Raw genomic sequence first — 14,839 nt, forward strand, 5'->3', positions numbered from 1 at the left:
GTGTGTCACTCTAACTTAAATTTAGCTGTCATAGTCCTAGGCTCATCCATTTTGGCTTCTTCCTTGGCTACTTTAAATGAGACTCGTTTTTTGTAATCTATTTTTCATATGGTTGGGATCTGTTTTTTATATACGCCATAATATTGGACTCGTAAGATAATGACTTTTAAACTGTGAGAGTGGTTTTCAAATCCCTCTTTTTTTATAAGAGCAGAACCCATTTTCCAAACTAAGTATTGCCTGAATATATTTATATATTTTCAGTGTATATGTAATATACAGAAGCAGAGCTTCTCTGATTAACAAGTGGAGAGGTGGGGAGAAGCCCCTGTCTCTCCCTTCAGACCCTTGCCCTCATCGTGGTCCACGAGTGGCTTTTCAGGACTCTGGGGCTCCACGGAGCACAGTTTGGAAACCAGATAATATTCTGTATGTGTGTAAAATTTTTAGGAAATGTGCTTCTCAAAATTTCTATAGATATTTTCCCTCGCTTTTCAACAAAAGATCAGAACATCCTTGTGGTCATACACAAGACGTTTCTGGCCAATTTTGAATTAATGATGCAAAATGCCATTGACACATTAATGGTAGCATTATATTAAAGGCATTTAAAATGTGGAAGATTTGTAGAGCTTTTCCTGAAATCAAGAATGTATTTTTAATAAGTTACAAAATAAGTGGAAATATTATAATATGGTTAAGGTTGTACTTTTAAACCCTGCTATCTGTCTTATCCCTCCAGTGTTTGTTCAAACAAGTAATTCAGTTTTCAAAATTTAGTTAAAAGCCTTATTCCCTTGGGGGCTATAACTCCTAGCATAATTCCAAAAACATGTATCAAAATAAGCCAAGAAGATAATGCCATGTGTCCCCTGGTGCAATGCTTTGTTACTTTTCTACCCAGCTCATCTGAGCACTAGAATTCCCCCCTTCACCTCCAGGGCACAGTAAGGGAGAGAGGATGTGAAAGGTTTGAAAAAGTTCTCTGGATAGGGTTTTCCCTAGTGACAGTCATTTTTAGAGGATTTAGGACTTTTACATCCATCTATAAAATATCATCAACATCTCTGCTACACAGTTGTACAGTTTGGTCTCCAACACTTGCATTCAGATGGTAGACTTTTCAGGATTAAAAAGAAATCATTTCTCTGATGCTATGAGTTGTTTCAGGATGTTCCTGAAACATCTTATTTCTTTTACTAAATAAAGGTCAGGAAGGTGACATTTATTACTAGGAAACCCAAGACATTCAGGAGCAAGAAGGCTCACATAGTTAAAATGCCAAAGAGATTATGAGAATCACATCAGATACTTGAGGTGTCTTTACCCAATTTGAGGAGAATTGTAGCATCACTTGGGTTTTGTGGACAGAAAACACCTTTTCGTCTCTGTTCATCACCACTTGAAAGAATTTACAGTTGTCTCATTCTTTCAGACAGCACACTTGACCTGTTTTACCTTCTTTAGCCTATTTCTTTTGAAAGACAATGTATTTGGACTTGTAATTTAGATTATGAAACCACTTATAGTGTTGGTCTATGTTTTTAAATATTAGATTTTTTTTTTTTTTGCGGTACGCGGGCCTCTCACTGTTGTGGCCTCTCCCGTTGCAGAGCACAGGCTCCGGACGCGCAGGCTCAGCGGCCGTGGCTCACGGGCCCAGCCGCTCCGCGGCATGTGGGATCTTCCCGGACCGGGGCGCGAACCCGTGTCCCCTGCATCGGCAGGCGGACTCTCAACCACTGCGCCACCAGGGAAGCCCTAGGTTATTTTTTAAATTAAGAATTTATTTGTTATTTGGTCGGGAAAAAATTGCAAATAAATAACAGAATAATTATCAAGTCTTATACTTCATTAGCAGTGGTTTCTCTGTAATTTCATACCTTCGTCTTTGATCTGCTACTTTATATTTATTTCTAAGACACAGATTTATTTGCCTCATACTTAGAGTATGCTGCTGGATTCCTTTGAAAATTAGTGGTACAGAGGGCTTTGATCTTACTTATTGGGGAATATTTTATAATTAAACCATTGGTTGAAATATGAAGGTATTCCTTCATGGTAAATAGAGTTTTTGAAAAATTTTTATACTTATTTGCTTCAATAGGGAAATGCAATTGCATAAATTACCTTCTAATCACTTCTGATGTTTGAGAAAGCAAATTATTTATCTTGAGCATTACAGAAAACAGTGAGATATAATACTTGTCTAGTATTTCCCTGGTGATAAAATTGTTCTTGTCTTCTTCTCTTATTATGAGGCATAAATTACAAAATATGCTTTTTGAAAAATCTAAACTTACCCCATACTTTTATCTGTTAACGTCTTTTAGATTAATTATGGGTCAGAGAGGATCATTTTTGAGCTTAAGAGTAATCGAAAAGCTACAATTTTGGCAGCATTTAGCACCCCTTTGACTCAGATAGCTGTGTTGTGTCTTATATGCACAAATTTTTATAATTCATAGTTAATATATATCTTCCACTAGATTGAAGCTTCGTGAGAGCGGAGCACAGGCTCCGGATGCACAGGCTCAGCGGCCATGGCTCACGGGCCCAGCCGCTCCGCGGCATGTGGGATCTTCCTAGACCGGGGCACGAACCCGTGTCCCCTGCATTGGCAGGCAGACTCTCAACCCCTGCGCCACCAGGGAAGCCCAGGGATCGTTTTTATCGAACTCATCTCTGTGTCTCCAAGAACTGCCTGTCTGGCCTGTATTAATCACTGAATAAGTATTTTATGAATAAATGAATGAGTCAATTAAATAATTAATTCAAAGGCTAAATTTACTTAGTAAGTGCTTGCTTAACGAAAGCCTGCCTTCTGTTACCCACATAGTTCATGCTTTCTGCACATTTGAGGGTGTTGGTTTCAAATGCGTTGTCACTAAGGATACTTTAGGGATATGTTAGAAAAGGTAGCTAAGGATTTTAAAGGATGCATTCATTAGAAATTTAGACTCAGTCATTTTTTTAAAAACCTGTCTTCCTACTTATTTAACATATGAATGTGGGACACACTTGGTCGCAAATATTCAACAACAAATGCCTCAGCACTTATCAGGCTCTGCTGTGGGCTCAGGGGGCACAGGAGGGGGAAAGGATGGAAAAATCCCTGTCTTCATTTCAGTGCAGGGAGATAGGCAGTAAACTTAAACACTGGAAAATGTCATTGGAGACAGGGCTTAGCACCCTGGGCTCCGCGATAGGCCCCGAGATAGGACAGTGAGGTAGTTAGTGATCTTTTTTTTTTATATTATCTCCTTGGTTCCTCCCCAAAATATGGTTGACATTTCTGGGATTTTTTAGAAGACTGCCTTGATGTGGCATAATACAGATTGACCACTACACTCGGGGGTAACTAACAGCAGTCCAGCACCCTTCCCAACATATGGTGGGGAGTGGTGTAGAGGATTCCTAGAGAAATAGAAAACTTAATGAAAAACAGAACTTTTCCTGAACATTTATGACTGCCAAATTCACAGTAATTTCTGTATTCCAACTGAATACTTTTTCAGATAAAACCACCCGTTTCTATTCTTAGTAGCTGCCAATATCACTTTCATTTGTACTAAAAACTGAAACGTACTAGATGAAAATTTACATGATGTACTGGTGATTTTGTGGTTTCAAATTCCAGTAGTTTCCTGTTTTACTGTTTGTTTAAGAACATTTGCAGTCTGTCAGCTTATCTACTAAGAAGACCTGCCAGTTTTTGAGCCTCTACTAAGCTTCAAGTCCTCTGCTCCTTAACTTGATTAGTTAGTTCCAGGGGCCTCTAACGTGGGGTACACAAAATGAACCATTGGGGTAAGCAAGAAAATGTTATAACTTCTGTTTCTATTTATGTTTTACTCATCTTTTTTTTTTTTTTTTTTACAATTTGTTGTTGCATCTTGCAATATATATAATTTATTAACATTAACAAAGCAAATCGGTTATACAAAAGATATAGACATACCTAGTCTTAGGTAAGTACTCAACATCTTTTCCTACCTGTACTCAAAAAAAAAAACAAAAACAAAAAGGTTAAGATAAACAATCTATTTTCATCCTCAAAACAACTCTAGTACAGCCATATTATTAGCCTTATCTTGCTGATGTAGAAATTCTTAAGTTATTTGCTGAAGGACACATATCCAGTAGTTGGCAGAGCAGGGATTCAAATCCCAGTTCTGTCTTAATTCCAGATCTCATGTTCCTAATCCGTATGTTATTCTGCCAGCATGGTTTAAAAGAAAGCAAGAATGTATGTAAAATGTTGGTGACTTGAAAAGTAAAACGTAACCACGTGTGTAGTTGAGTCATCATGAGATCAGCCCTTGGGGTTGGGAGGCATGGTATTCAGGACCCGTCTGCGTAGGAAATGAGGCAGGCTGTGTGCACTCTGTGTAATGTAATGTACTCTATCCTCCTTAAAAATGAAGGTGGGGGGCTTCCCTGGTGGTGCAGTTGTTGGGAGTCCGCCTGCCGATGCAGGGGACGCGGGTTCGTGCCCCGGTCTGGGAAGATCCCCCATGCCGCCGTAGCGGCTGGGCCCGTGAGCCATGGCCGCTGACCCTGCGCGTCCGGAGCCTGTGCTCTGCAGCGGGAGAGGCCACAACAGTGAGAGACCCGCGTACCGCCAGAAAAAAAAAAAAATGAAGGTGGGAATATGTTTTTCATGATTTTCCCTCAACTCGTCTTTAGAGTCTTCTTAGTGAAAGTACTTAATATTCCCTTAGATCTCTAATCTCACGCTTCTCCTTTCTGGCTGATCGATCCCTAATTATGAACGCTTTGAGATAGCCTTTCCACACTGGGTTTTGCTCTCTTCTCACTCAGATAAGATGGATGTGTTGTTTTTGCAGGCTACACCCAGTCGCCTCTCAAATCCTGATTCTTTTCAGCTGGGTGTGTGAATTCTGACCTTAGTTGGCAAGCCCTTGGCTCTGTGACAATTCAAATATGATTTCTGTGGTTCAAAAAGCACCAAGTTAAAACCTCCTTCTTGGCCTTGGTTGCCTGATTTCTCCAGAAGCAGGCTAATGAGCCATGCCAATGATTTAACGCTGTTAGTCTTCGTGTGCTCTAGCTCAGCTTAAACTGAAAGGACAGAGGTATGAGAGTCTCTTCTGTTAAATAAAACCCCTTTGTTGTGTGCAAAGAGATGTTGAGAAGAGAAGCGCAAGAGTGAATGATGCCCAGTGGAATACAGACCAGAGAGAAGCCGGTGATCTCTGAGAGCCAGCGTTGTAGAATGGTTCTGAGAATCCCATGGCCACCAGGGCCTCTGTATTCCAGAGCTACCGTACCTTAAAGCTAAAGAGTTTGATGACTGCCACAGTCTTCCAACTGGTCTGGCAACCTCCATTCTTCCCCATCCATCCCCAGTTGGCCACCGGTGAACCCTGTGAGTGTAAATCTGATCCTGTCCCTCCCCTTCTGCAATTCTTCCCCAGATGCCCTTTGCCTTTGGAATCCCAAACATAAAAAATAGCCCCTTTGATTTCCATTCCCTGCCGGTTTTTTAGGCTTATCGTTTTCCTAACTTAGTACTCAGAGTTTGAGATGACTGATCCAATTTCATCCTCAGAACAACCCTATTAAATTAGCATTATTTAAATCACCACACACCTCGCTTCATCTATTGGTTCCATATTGACTAAATGGCAGCTTCTCAAACACAATGTGCATTTGCATACCTATGTCTTTGCAACAACATGTGATTTCTTCTGTTTGGGATTTCTTCCTGCATCCCTCCCCACCTCTCCCAAGTGCCTGGCTAATTCTTAATTCTTCGTTTAGGATTTTAGGTCAAATGTTAACTCGTGTTGGATGGTTTTTTGGAGCCACCCAAACTAAGAAAATACTTATTTCCTGTTTTTATCTTTTGTGCTCACAGAAAATTTTGTGTTTACTTCTAAGATAGTATATAGCATATAATAAAGTGATTATTTAGGGAGAATACTGTTTTTCTCTGATGGTAATCGTATATTACAGTTGAGAGGCTCTGTGTATAGTTTGGGATTGCAAGGAGAGGTGAGAGAACTGGGACCAGAGGACCTAAGGCCAGGCTAAGAAAAAAGGGTCAGAGCTGACCCAGGAAGTATCAAGAGCAATCAGTCAGGATGGAGGCCGGTGCAGAGATGCGCTGCTCACCAGTATTATGCATCAAGGGTCTGCAAACTCCAGCGCAAGAACCACATTCACCCACTGCCTATTTTTGTAAATAAAGTTTTATTGGAACACAGCTCCATCCATTTGTTTACAAATTGTCTTTGGCCATTTTCACACTACAGTGACAGCATTGAGTCATTGCAGCACAGAATGTACGACCCTCAAACCCTAAAATATTTACCATCTGTCTCTTTACAGAAATAGTTTGTCAACCTTGCTGGAGACAAGCAATTAGGTCCTCAAACCAGCAGCATTGTCACCAATGTACATTTCCAGGCCTCATCTCAGACCTACTCAGTGAGAAATTCTGCGGGTAGGGCCCACTGATCTGTGTGTAATAAGCCCCTCAGGTAAATCTGAAGACCGCTGCTCTCCATTTCTGCTCCTGTGGCTAATTACTTGGGGCTTGATGACAGCCAGGCAGCAGGGTCTAGGAGAAACAGGTACCAACGCAAGGCAAGGGGGTACAGTCAGAAAACAAGGAAGGGAGGCTCCAAAGAATGGATTCTGAAGTACAAATTCGAGGAAGGAAGGGACTATGGTTGTGTCCCACCATCTTGCCCAGAACTACCTGCTCGGTGTGTGTGTGAGGGAGGGAATGCAGACACACGTGTGTGTGTGGAAGGAAACCAGTCCCAAAATGTGAGTCTGGGGCCTGCAGGTGGAAACAGGAAACAGGTAACCCTGGCAGGAACGCCTCAGGACTGAGGCTGAAACCCATTCACAGAAACAGAGTATTACCAAGAACTGAACAACAGAGACAAATGTTTAAAAACCTGATGATTTACATAAAATTCTAACTTTCATTTAATCACAGTTTTACTTTCCATTCGCTGCCTTGGGGTGTGTATTGATTCTTGGTGTCTTGTTTCTACCATCCTAGCTCAGCTGTACCCCAGTTTGACCTGACATAATTTATTCAGCCTCCCCGAAGCTATTAACTGAATGAATCAGTGTAAAGCACGTAGCCGTATCTGGTATTTCTGTGCTAAGGAAATGTTTCTTCATCTGCCTAGTCACAATCTTATTTTATGTTGTAACAAAGGTTCCCAAATGTTACTACTATTTATTCATATTTACTCCAGTGATAAAACTTTATTTACCAGTATTATTCCTTTTATTTGTCTTCAAAGAAACTTCTGCCCGATAGTCCATGTTATCATCTGAAGCCCAAGTTGATATGAGTTTGATAACTATGCTTTTCCTCATTTAGGAACATATCATAAACTTTTAAAAAATACGAAATAATCTAAGCCCTGACACAATATTTGCTTATATGGAAATAGGTCATTTTAAGGTTCTGTTATTTCCCAATATATGTAATATAAATGTATTGGGGAAAAAACACAATTTCCAAATCTGTCATAATACATTTTACCATAGTTTTTAAATACTCTACATGACGTTTGTATCTTCACTGGGGTAGAAATTTTATACTTATATCCCTTTTTAAAAGCATTACATTATGAACATCTAAAAGAGAAAATAAGATTATTGATGACTTTTCTAGGTAAATAAATATTATTTCATGATTTTTCACTGATAATTAAATCTATATTATATCAAAGAGGCATCAACTGAAACCTTTATAACTTTTGGCACAGTGACATTTTGAAAGTAAAATTAGTCTTTGGAGGTTTTTTTTTTAATTCCATAAATGCCATGGGAATTTTATCACATTTCAACACTTGCTGAATATGTAATTCCCATTGTGACCATTAGTGGCCATCTGTGTAAGGTAATACATGTTTGGGATGAAATTGATTATGGCCTAAACGCTCTTGTGTTATGATCAGGAAAAGCACGCAAAGTTCAAATCTTTTTTCCTAATGATCATTGTGTAGCTAAAGATATTCATTTCCAGAGGCTGAACAGCCTATCACTCAAGATCTAATCTCACAATAAATGACACCAGGGCCAAAGGAAAGGAGCCTGCAGAGCCGTCCACTAAAATTAGTAAGTGCTGTACCTGAGGATAAAGGGAAAATTAACAGGCTTTCAAATGTAGTTTTTCTTTCGTAGGCATCAAAGTAGACCCACTGCAATTTTGCTAAATATTCAGAAATGTTTCATTAGAAATTCCTGTTATCATAGCCACCAACATGCTCCAAGTTAACCTACTTGTAACATTTCTCAGCATATTCATTGCTGGCCCTACCTTTTTGGTACTTTATATTATCTTTGCCTGGTTTGGAAAATGTTTCCTTTTTACCTGTGCAAAACCAGCTGCTTTCCTTCTTTCAGATATGCTTTCAGTGTGATCTCCCTCATGCAGTCATTTTATTTTTATTAGGTTTCTGCAGAGTAGTGTATACCCATGTGCTTCCTGAGCTCATATATCCCCTTAAAGTAGAACTAGAAAATAGGCAAATAAACTTGTTTATATATTTCTAATGAGTGTATTCACATCTTGGCTCTCACATTATCTAGTTACCCCAGGGTTTTGTGAAACATACTACAAAAAAAATACTTTTTTGGTTTAAAATTTTTGAGAGCTTATATTACTGAACTATCTTCATGATCGTTTAAAATCTTATCATGCTTTCTGTGGACACAACTATATCCTGATCTTCCCTGGCACGTGGGCCAGAATGATTTAGCTACTGATTTCCTAAAAGTAGCCGAAAGAACTGATGGAACCATTGTCTCAGTGTTGAAATTACAGCAGTTGTGCTGCTGGCATAGTTGATGCTGAACTGGTCTTCCTTTTCATTCTTGAACTTCTTGATGATGATTATTCATCAGGTTTTGATAGATTTCAAATCTGCTTCCCATTAAAGATAATAAAATAATGCTATCTTTTTAAAGAAGGAAATTTGCTTTCCTGTCTTATATATTATATACTGGGAAGTCATGCATCAAGTGAATCTAAGAGCTGCATAAGTTATTTGGAATATATTGAAGAGAAAATAGTCTAGATTGCAACAATACTTTAGAACATTTGGATTGGGGGTTTTTTGGGGTTTTGTTTTTTGTTTGTTTGTTTTGTCATTCACTCACTCTGCAAATATACCAAATGCTGACTATCAGTGTTCTGGAGATACAGTATAAAGGTGAACAGAACCTGGTCCCTACTTTTCCTTTTTTCAACTTAAAATTGCACTTTTTATAGGTAGCCAGGGACCAAAGACTCCCCAGAGCTCTTCTTCAGCGTCTCCTCAGAATCTGATGTGGTATGTCTGGGCTCACAGGGTCTCCTCTGAGTCATCACTTAGTGCTCAGGCCAGCATTGTTATGAGGAATACGCCCAAGTTAAGGGCCCTTCACTCCCTCATGCCGAATAGGGACATCAGCCTACAACCAGAGGAGGAGCTGCATTTGGTCCTCTACCTAATATTACTTAAGTAGAAACGAACTTTAAGAAGTCAACACTAGCCCCTCACAGACTGATGCCTACTTAATTTACTTCAGCCAACATTTATGGGGCAGAGACTGGGAGTTGACCACTATCTTGGGCACCATCCTAGACACAAAGGGACAAGAACACGATGGGCAATACAGAGGATATTGGTTCAAGCCCTGCCCTTCCGTAATCTATCAAGTTATGTCACTGTGACAAATCATTGCCCCCCTCTGGGCTCCTGTCTCCTTGTTTGTGAAGAAACAAGGAGCTTGGAGGCATGATCCCTGATTTTGAACAAAACTACCAGAGTCATACGTTTAAACAGGTAATCTTAATATGATAAATTAAGTATGTATAGATGAGCAAAGTTCTATCAGAGCACAGCAGAGGGGAAAACTTGTTTTAAGAAATAAAGGAAAACTTCTTTTGGACTTCCAGGATGAGCCACGTTTCACCAGGCAGAGCCGTGGTGGATGTGTGTGTGTCTGTACACATACCTACACACGTAAACACATGCATGTGTGTATATACTAACACTGATGCATAGGCTCGCGCATCTGTATTTAAGCCCTGTGGCAGAGACTGCAGGCCAGCTAACTTAACACCTATTCCTACTGCCCTTCTGCCTTGCCCCTCCACTGAGGCTGGGAAAGCTAAATACTAACAGTTCAGGATGGCCATGTAGCCCCATCGGGCCAGTTGCTGTATTTGGAAACAGGCTGAGGACTTTTAGAAACCCTTTTGCTTTTCAAATAAGGTGCTTTTACCACCTTTTTCTTGTCTTCAGTGTGGCTGTTATAATTATAGCTGCGACAGCCACCTTGAGACACTGAGAGAGATCTGGAGAATGCGTGGAAATATAGTCAAGCCAACGATCTTATACCCATAGCTACCCACTTCAGTACTAGTGATGTTAGAAGTCTTTATTTAAGCCACTTTCAGTCAGATTTTTTTCTATTATTTATAGCCAAAAACATTCCTGAGCAATATACTCATCAACTACACACACTCACTCTTATGTGTTTGTATATATATTTAACTTTATTTTCCATGCCTACCAAGACTTGGGGTTATTTTTAGACTTGAATTGTGATGAAAAGTAAATAGGACTTAATGTTAAAGGGAAAAATAGAAAGTGGAATGCTTTCTTTATTATTATCGACCCAGACACTATCCTTTGCCGTAATCTCCCTTATATCTAGTCTGTCCTTATCTGATATTGTAAATTAAAAAATGAAGTCAAGAAGGGAGAAAATAGTTGAGAAGAAAGATAAATGCTGAAGTCGTTCATTCTGGAGGTTAGGTTATGGGGAAAATGGGTAAGACTGAGAATCGGTTGTGGCTTGCAGAACACCGTTGGGAAGGGTACCCAACTAGTGACAATGCCTGGTCACATGATGCAAAGAAAGATTTAAATCTTAATCCATTATTGCCCATTCCTATGTATTTAGGACCGAGAACACCATTATCTGTTTCCATTTGGCAGGCCAGGTTTCCCTAACAGCCAGGAGATTGTTCTCACTTTTCCCTCCATTTAGGAAGATGAGAGAAGCAACCATTCTTCTTCTTTGTCAGAGATGAGAACAGCTTCCCACAGTGTTTTGGTTGTGTTCAGTCTTGTATGAAAGATACCATCTAAGGAGCAAGAGATCTTTAATGGTCTCTGACCTTCCACTATGCAAACATGGAACCATGTGAAAAACACTCAGCCCTGTTCTTTCTTTCAGAGACTAATGCTATCACTTTGTTTATTGCTCCTTTCTTCTTCCTTTCTCATTGTATTTTGTGTCTCCATTTCCTGACACTGCATCAAATTACAATTTAATAGTGTTAGCCTGTAACCTTACTCTTTTTCAAACAGATCAGTTGGATTACTTCTTCACTGTGGTGATCTTCCATAGTTTTTGTTTTTATTTTTTCTTAATAGCTGCCTGCTCCTTTTTAACTGTTTTTGATTCCCCCCTTCTACATTTGTGTGTGTGTTTTTAGAATCAGTTTCTTACCTTAGGGAGGAGTAAGATAAGACAGGTAGCTTCAGGGAGCCTAAGTCTCCTGCCAAAAGTACTGGATGAAAGTTAGGGATCCTTGAGAGAGAAAACTCAATGGGGTATTTGGAATTTACAACAAATTCATGAATTATCATTTAGTCTCTGATTTTAAAACATATATACACTCCAATTTTTCATTCTTAAAGAATCTAAACTTTTTTTTAATCTTAAAAAATGTTGCCACTCTCTTTCTCCAGAATCTTCAGCTACTTGGAGCCACAGCCATCGAGGATAAATTACAAGATCAAGTGCCTGAAACCATAGAAACTCTAATGAAAGCAGACATCAAAATCTGGATCCTTACAGGAGACAAGCAGGAAACTGCCATTAACATTGGTAATTCACCTAATTTAAACTTTAAGTCATGGTGCTTTTTAACATGTTTTGATATATTTTAGAAGATAGATTTGAGATATTTCAAGATTTGAAAGATTTGGTATTTTCAGATTTCCGTATTTGTTAATATCACTGGGCTTGTTTATTTACTTATGGCCCCAGTGCCCCTTTAAATTTGCAATGATTGTATGTACAGCCAAACTTCAGCTCTTGCAACTATGTAACACCCTCTCTTAACTTTGTATCCCTGCCTAGCCCCACCTCCCATCCATAATTGACACATGTAGGTAACCATTCTGCAGCTGTCTGCCAAAGTCTGGAGGTGGGGATTATGGCAGGCTTGTATACCGACACTTGTTTCTGTGACCAAAGGTTATTTCTGAGATAGGAAGTAAGGTTCTTGCTAGTTTTCACTCATCCTACAGTTAATTCCAATTTTGCAGAAGGAGGTTGTATTAGGCAGCTCAGGCTGCCATAACAGAATACCACAGGTTAGATGACTTAAGCAACAGAAGGTTATCTTCTCACGATCATGGAGGCTGGAAGTCCAAATCAAAATGTCAGCAGGTCGGTTTCTCCTGAGACCTCTCCTCCTGGCTTGCAGATGGCCGCCTTCTCTCTGTGTCCTCGCCTGACCTTTCCTCTCTGGATTCTCACAGAGCATCTGGTGTTTCTTCCTCTTCTTATAAGGACACTAGTCCTGTTGGATTAGGGATCACCCTTATGACCTTAGTTAACTGTAGGTAGCTCCTTAAAGACCCTACCTCCAAATGCATTCACAGTGGCAGTTAGGGTTTCAGCATATGAATGGGGAGGTGGGGACACAATTCAGTCTGTAACAGAGGAGAAAGCTAATATTCGCTGTTAGAGGCCTATAGTACCAATAATATGCAAGAAAAATATTGCTTTTTTCCCCCAATTCAGTAATAGTTTGTTGCCTGAACACTGTGAACCCTGACAGTAACCTCTGGATGATATTGATTTTATGAATTACATGTAAAACTCTCCCAAAACTAAAGAAAGCATTTCAGCGGTATTCACAAGATGAAACCATTTCGAGAAAGTCATCAAGTATCATGTATCTAAAAACATATAACTAATACTCCTTTTAGAAGTGTGAGTAATGACAGTATTCTGTGATAAATACTGTATTTATAAATATAGTATTTATATTAAATAGTATAAATGCTATAAATTTATAGTAAATTGATGTTGTTAATAGAGGAAACTTAACTTTTAAAAGAAAACTAAGCAGTAGAAGTTTAAACCTACAGGCCAAACAAGTTGTTAATTTTGATTATAAAGATTATCATTGGTGTTAGAGACAAAACGGAAAGAAGATGTATGAGAATACAGAATGCTTTAGAATCAGGAGACCTGGAACACACAGATATGATAAAGCAACATGACTACAGATAGAGGAAAAATGCATGGTGGGTAAAGAGTAATATGTGGGCAAAATAAGCAATCCTCAAGATGGTTCCAGATTTGTAGCCATTATGAAAGTTCCTCTGGAAAGGAGAGTATGGTGGTGGTTTCTAGCAACATTTAACCTTTAGAATCTCAGGCCATACTTGTTCCTAGAAAAGGGAAGGTAAGATTCATTCATTCAGCAAATGATGATGGTGCCTATGGTGCCAGGCATCAGTTAAGAACAGGGAACAAAACGTATCAGAGTCTCTGCCCTCAGAGCTCAAATCCTAGTCAGGGAAACAGACAATAAAGTAAATGAGGACACATAGTATATTCGATGGCAATAATTGCTCTAAAGAAAAATAAAACAAGGAAGGGAGAATAGGGCATTGCACAGAGGGATTCAGTTTTAAATCAGGAAGTCAAGAAGAACTCTTGAGAAGGCGACATCTCAGGAATGACCTAAGAGAGGAAAAGATGTCACTTGGATGATTCGGGAGAGCTGTCTTCTGTTCTAGAGAAAGAACAGAAATGCAAAGTGTGAGAGGAGGAGAAGAGGTCAGCAGTGTAGCAGAGCCCAGGTTGGATGGGCCTCCCAGACCGTTGTCCAGACTCGGCTTTTATACTGAGTGACTGAGTGAGATGGGAAACCATTGGATGGTACTGAACTGAGCAGAGGAAACACTTGATCTGACTTTCCTGTAAAAAAAACAAAAAAAAAACTATATATATATATATAACATCTCTGTCTGGCTGCTAGACAGAGTAGACTCAAAGGAAAGCAAGTGTTGAAGCAGGAAGGCCAGAGGCTATTGAATTAATCCAGATGAGATATGGTGGTGGCTTGGACCACCAAGTAATAACAGTAGAGGTGGTGAGAAATGGTTGGGTTCTGGATGGATTTTGAAGGTAGAGCCAACAGGATTGATTGACAGATTAGATGTAGGGTATGGAAGAAAGAAAGGAATCGGGTAAATTCAAGGTCTTTTAGCCGCAGCAGCTGAAGGATGGAGTTGCCATTAATCAAATGAGGAAGACTAAAGGAGAAACGGGTTTTCTGGGGGGAGGTTAAGAGCCTGGTTTTTGGATATGTTCAGTTTGAGATGCCTATTTTACACCTAAATGTCTGCTATTAAGTAGGCACTGGCATGTGAGAGTCTAGAGTTCAGGAAAGAGGTCTGAATGGGATTTACGAGCTCTAGAGTGGTCAACATTTAGATGGTGTTTAAAACCTTGGGAAGGAATGAGATCACAAAGGGAGTGAGTGTAGATGGTATTGTTTTAAATGTGAGGCCCGCCAACAAGGTTGCCTGTTTTTCTCCAGCCACGTTCAGCTGTAGGCAGACAGGTGCAGAGTGAGCCGAGTTGGCTTAATCAGCAGGTGATTTTGCCCTGCAGCAAGTATAGCAAAGCAAGAGAGGGCAGGAGAGTAGAGGATGTGGTGCAATCCAAGGGCAGGAAGATTGTGATGGGATCAATGGTCCAAGAGAGAGCCAGACGACCCTCCTGAACCCTTCTCCCAAAACAACCACTAGCCCAT

At 39.7% G+C, this 14,839-nt stretch overlaps 1 protein-coding gene across 1 annotated transcript in view; it reads left to right on the forward strand.

The window, feature by feature from the left end:
- Nucleotides 1-14,839, forward strand: part of ATP8A1 (ATPase phospholipid transporting 8A1) — a 236,293-nt gene that overhangs the window by 128,250 nt on the left and 93,204 nt on the right. The window contains exon 22 of the mRNA XM_065877682.1: nucleotides 11,748-11,886. Within this exon, the coding sequence (XP_065733754.1) occupies nucleotides 11,748-11,886 (139 nt within the window). The remainder of the gene's footprint in view (nucleotides 1-11,747; nucleotides 11,887-14,839) is intronic.

This window comes from Phocoena phocoena, chromosome 5 (assembly GCF_963924675.1).
Source record: "Phocoena phocoena chromosome 5, mPhoPho1.1, whole genome shotgun sequence".
Taxonomy (NCBI): domain Eukaryota; kingdom Metazoa; phylum Chordata; class Mammalia; order Artiodactyla; family Phocoenidae; genus Phocoena; species Phocoena phocoena.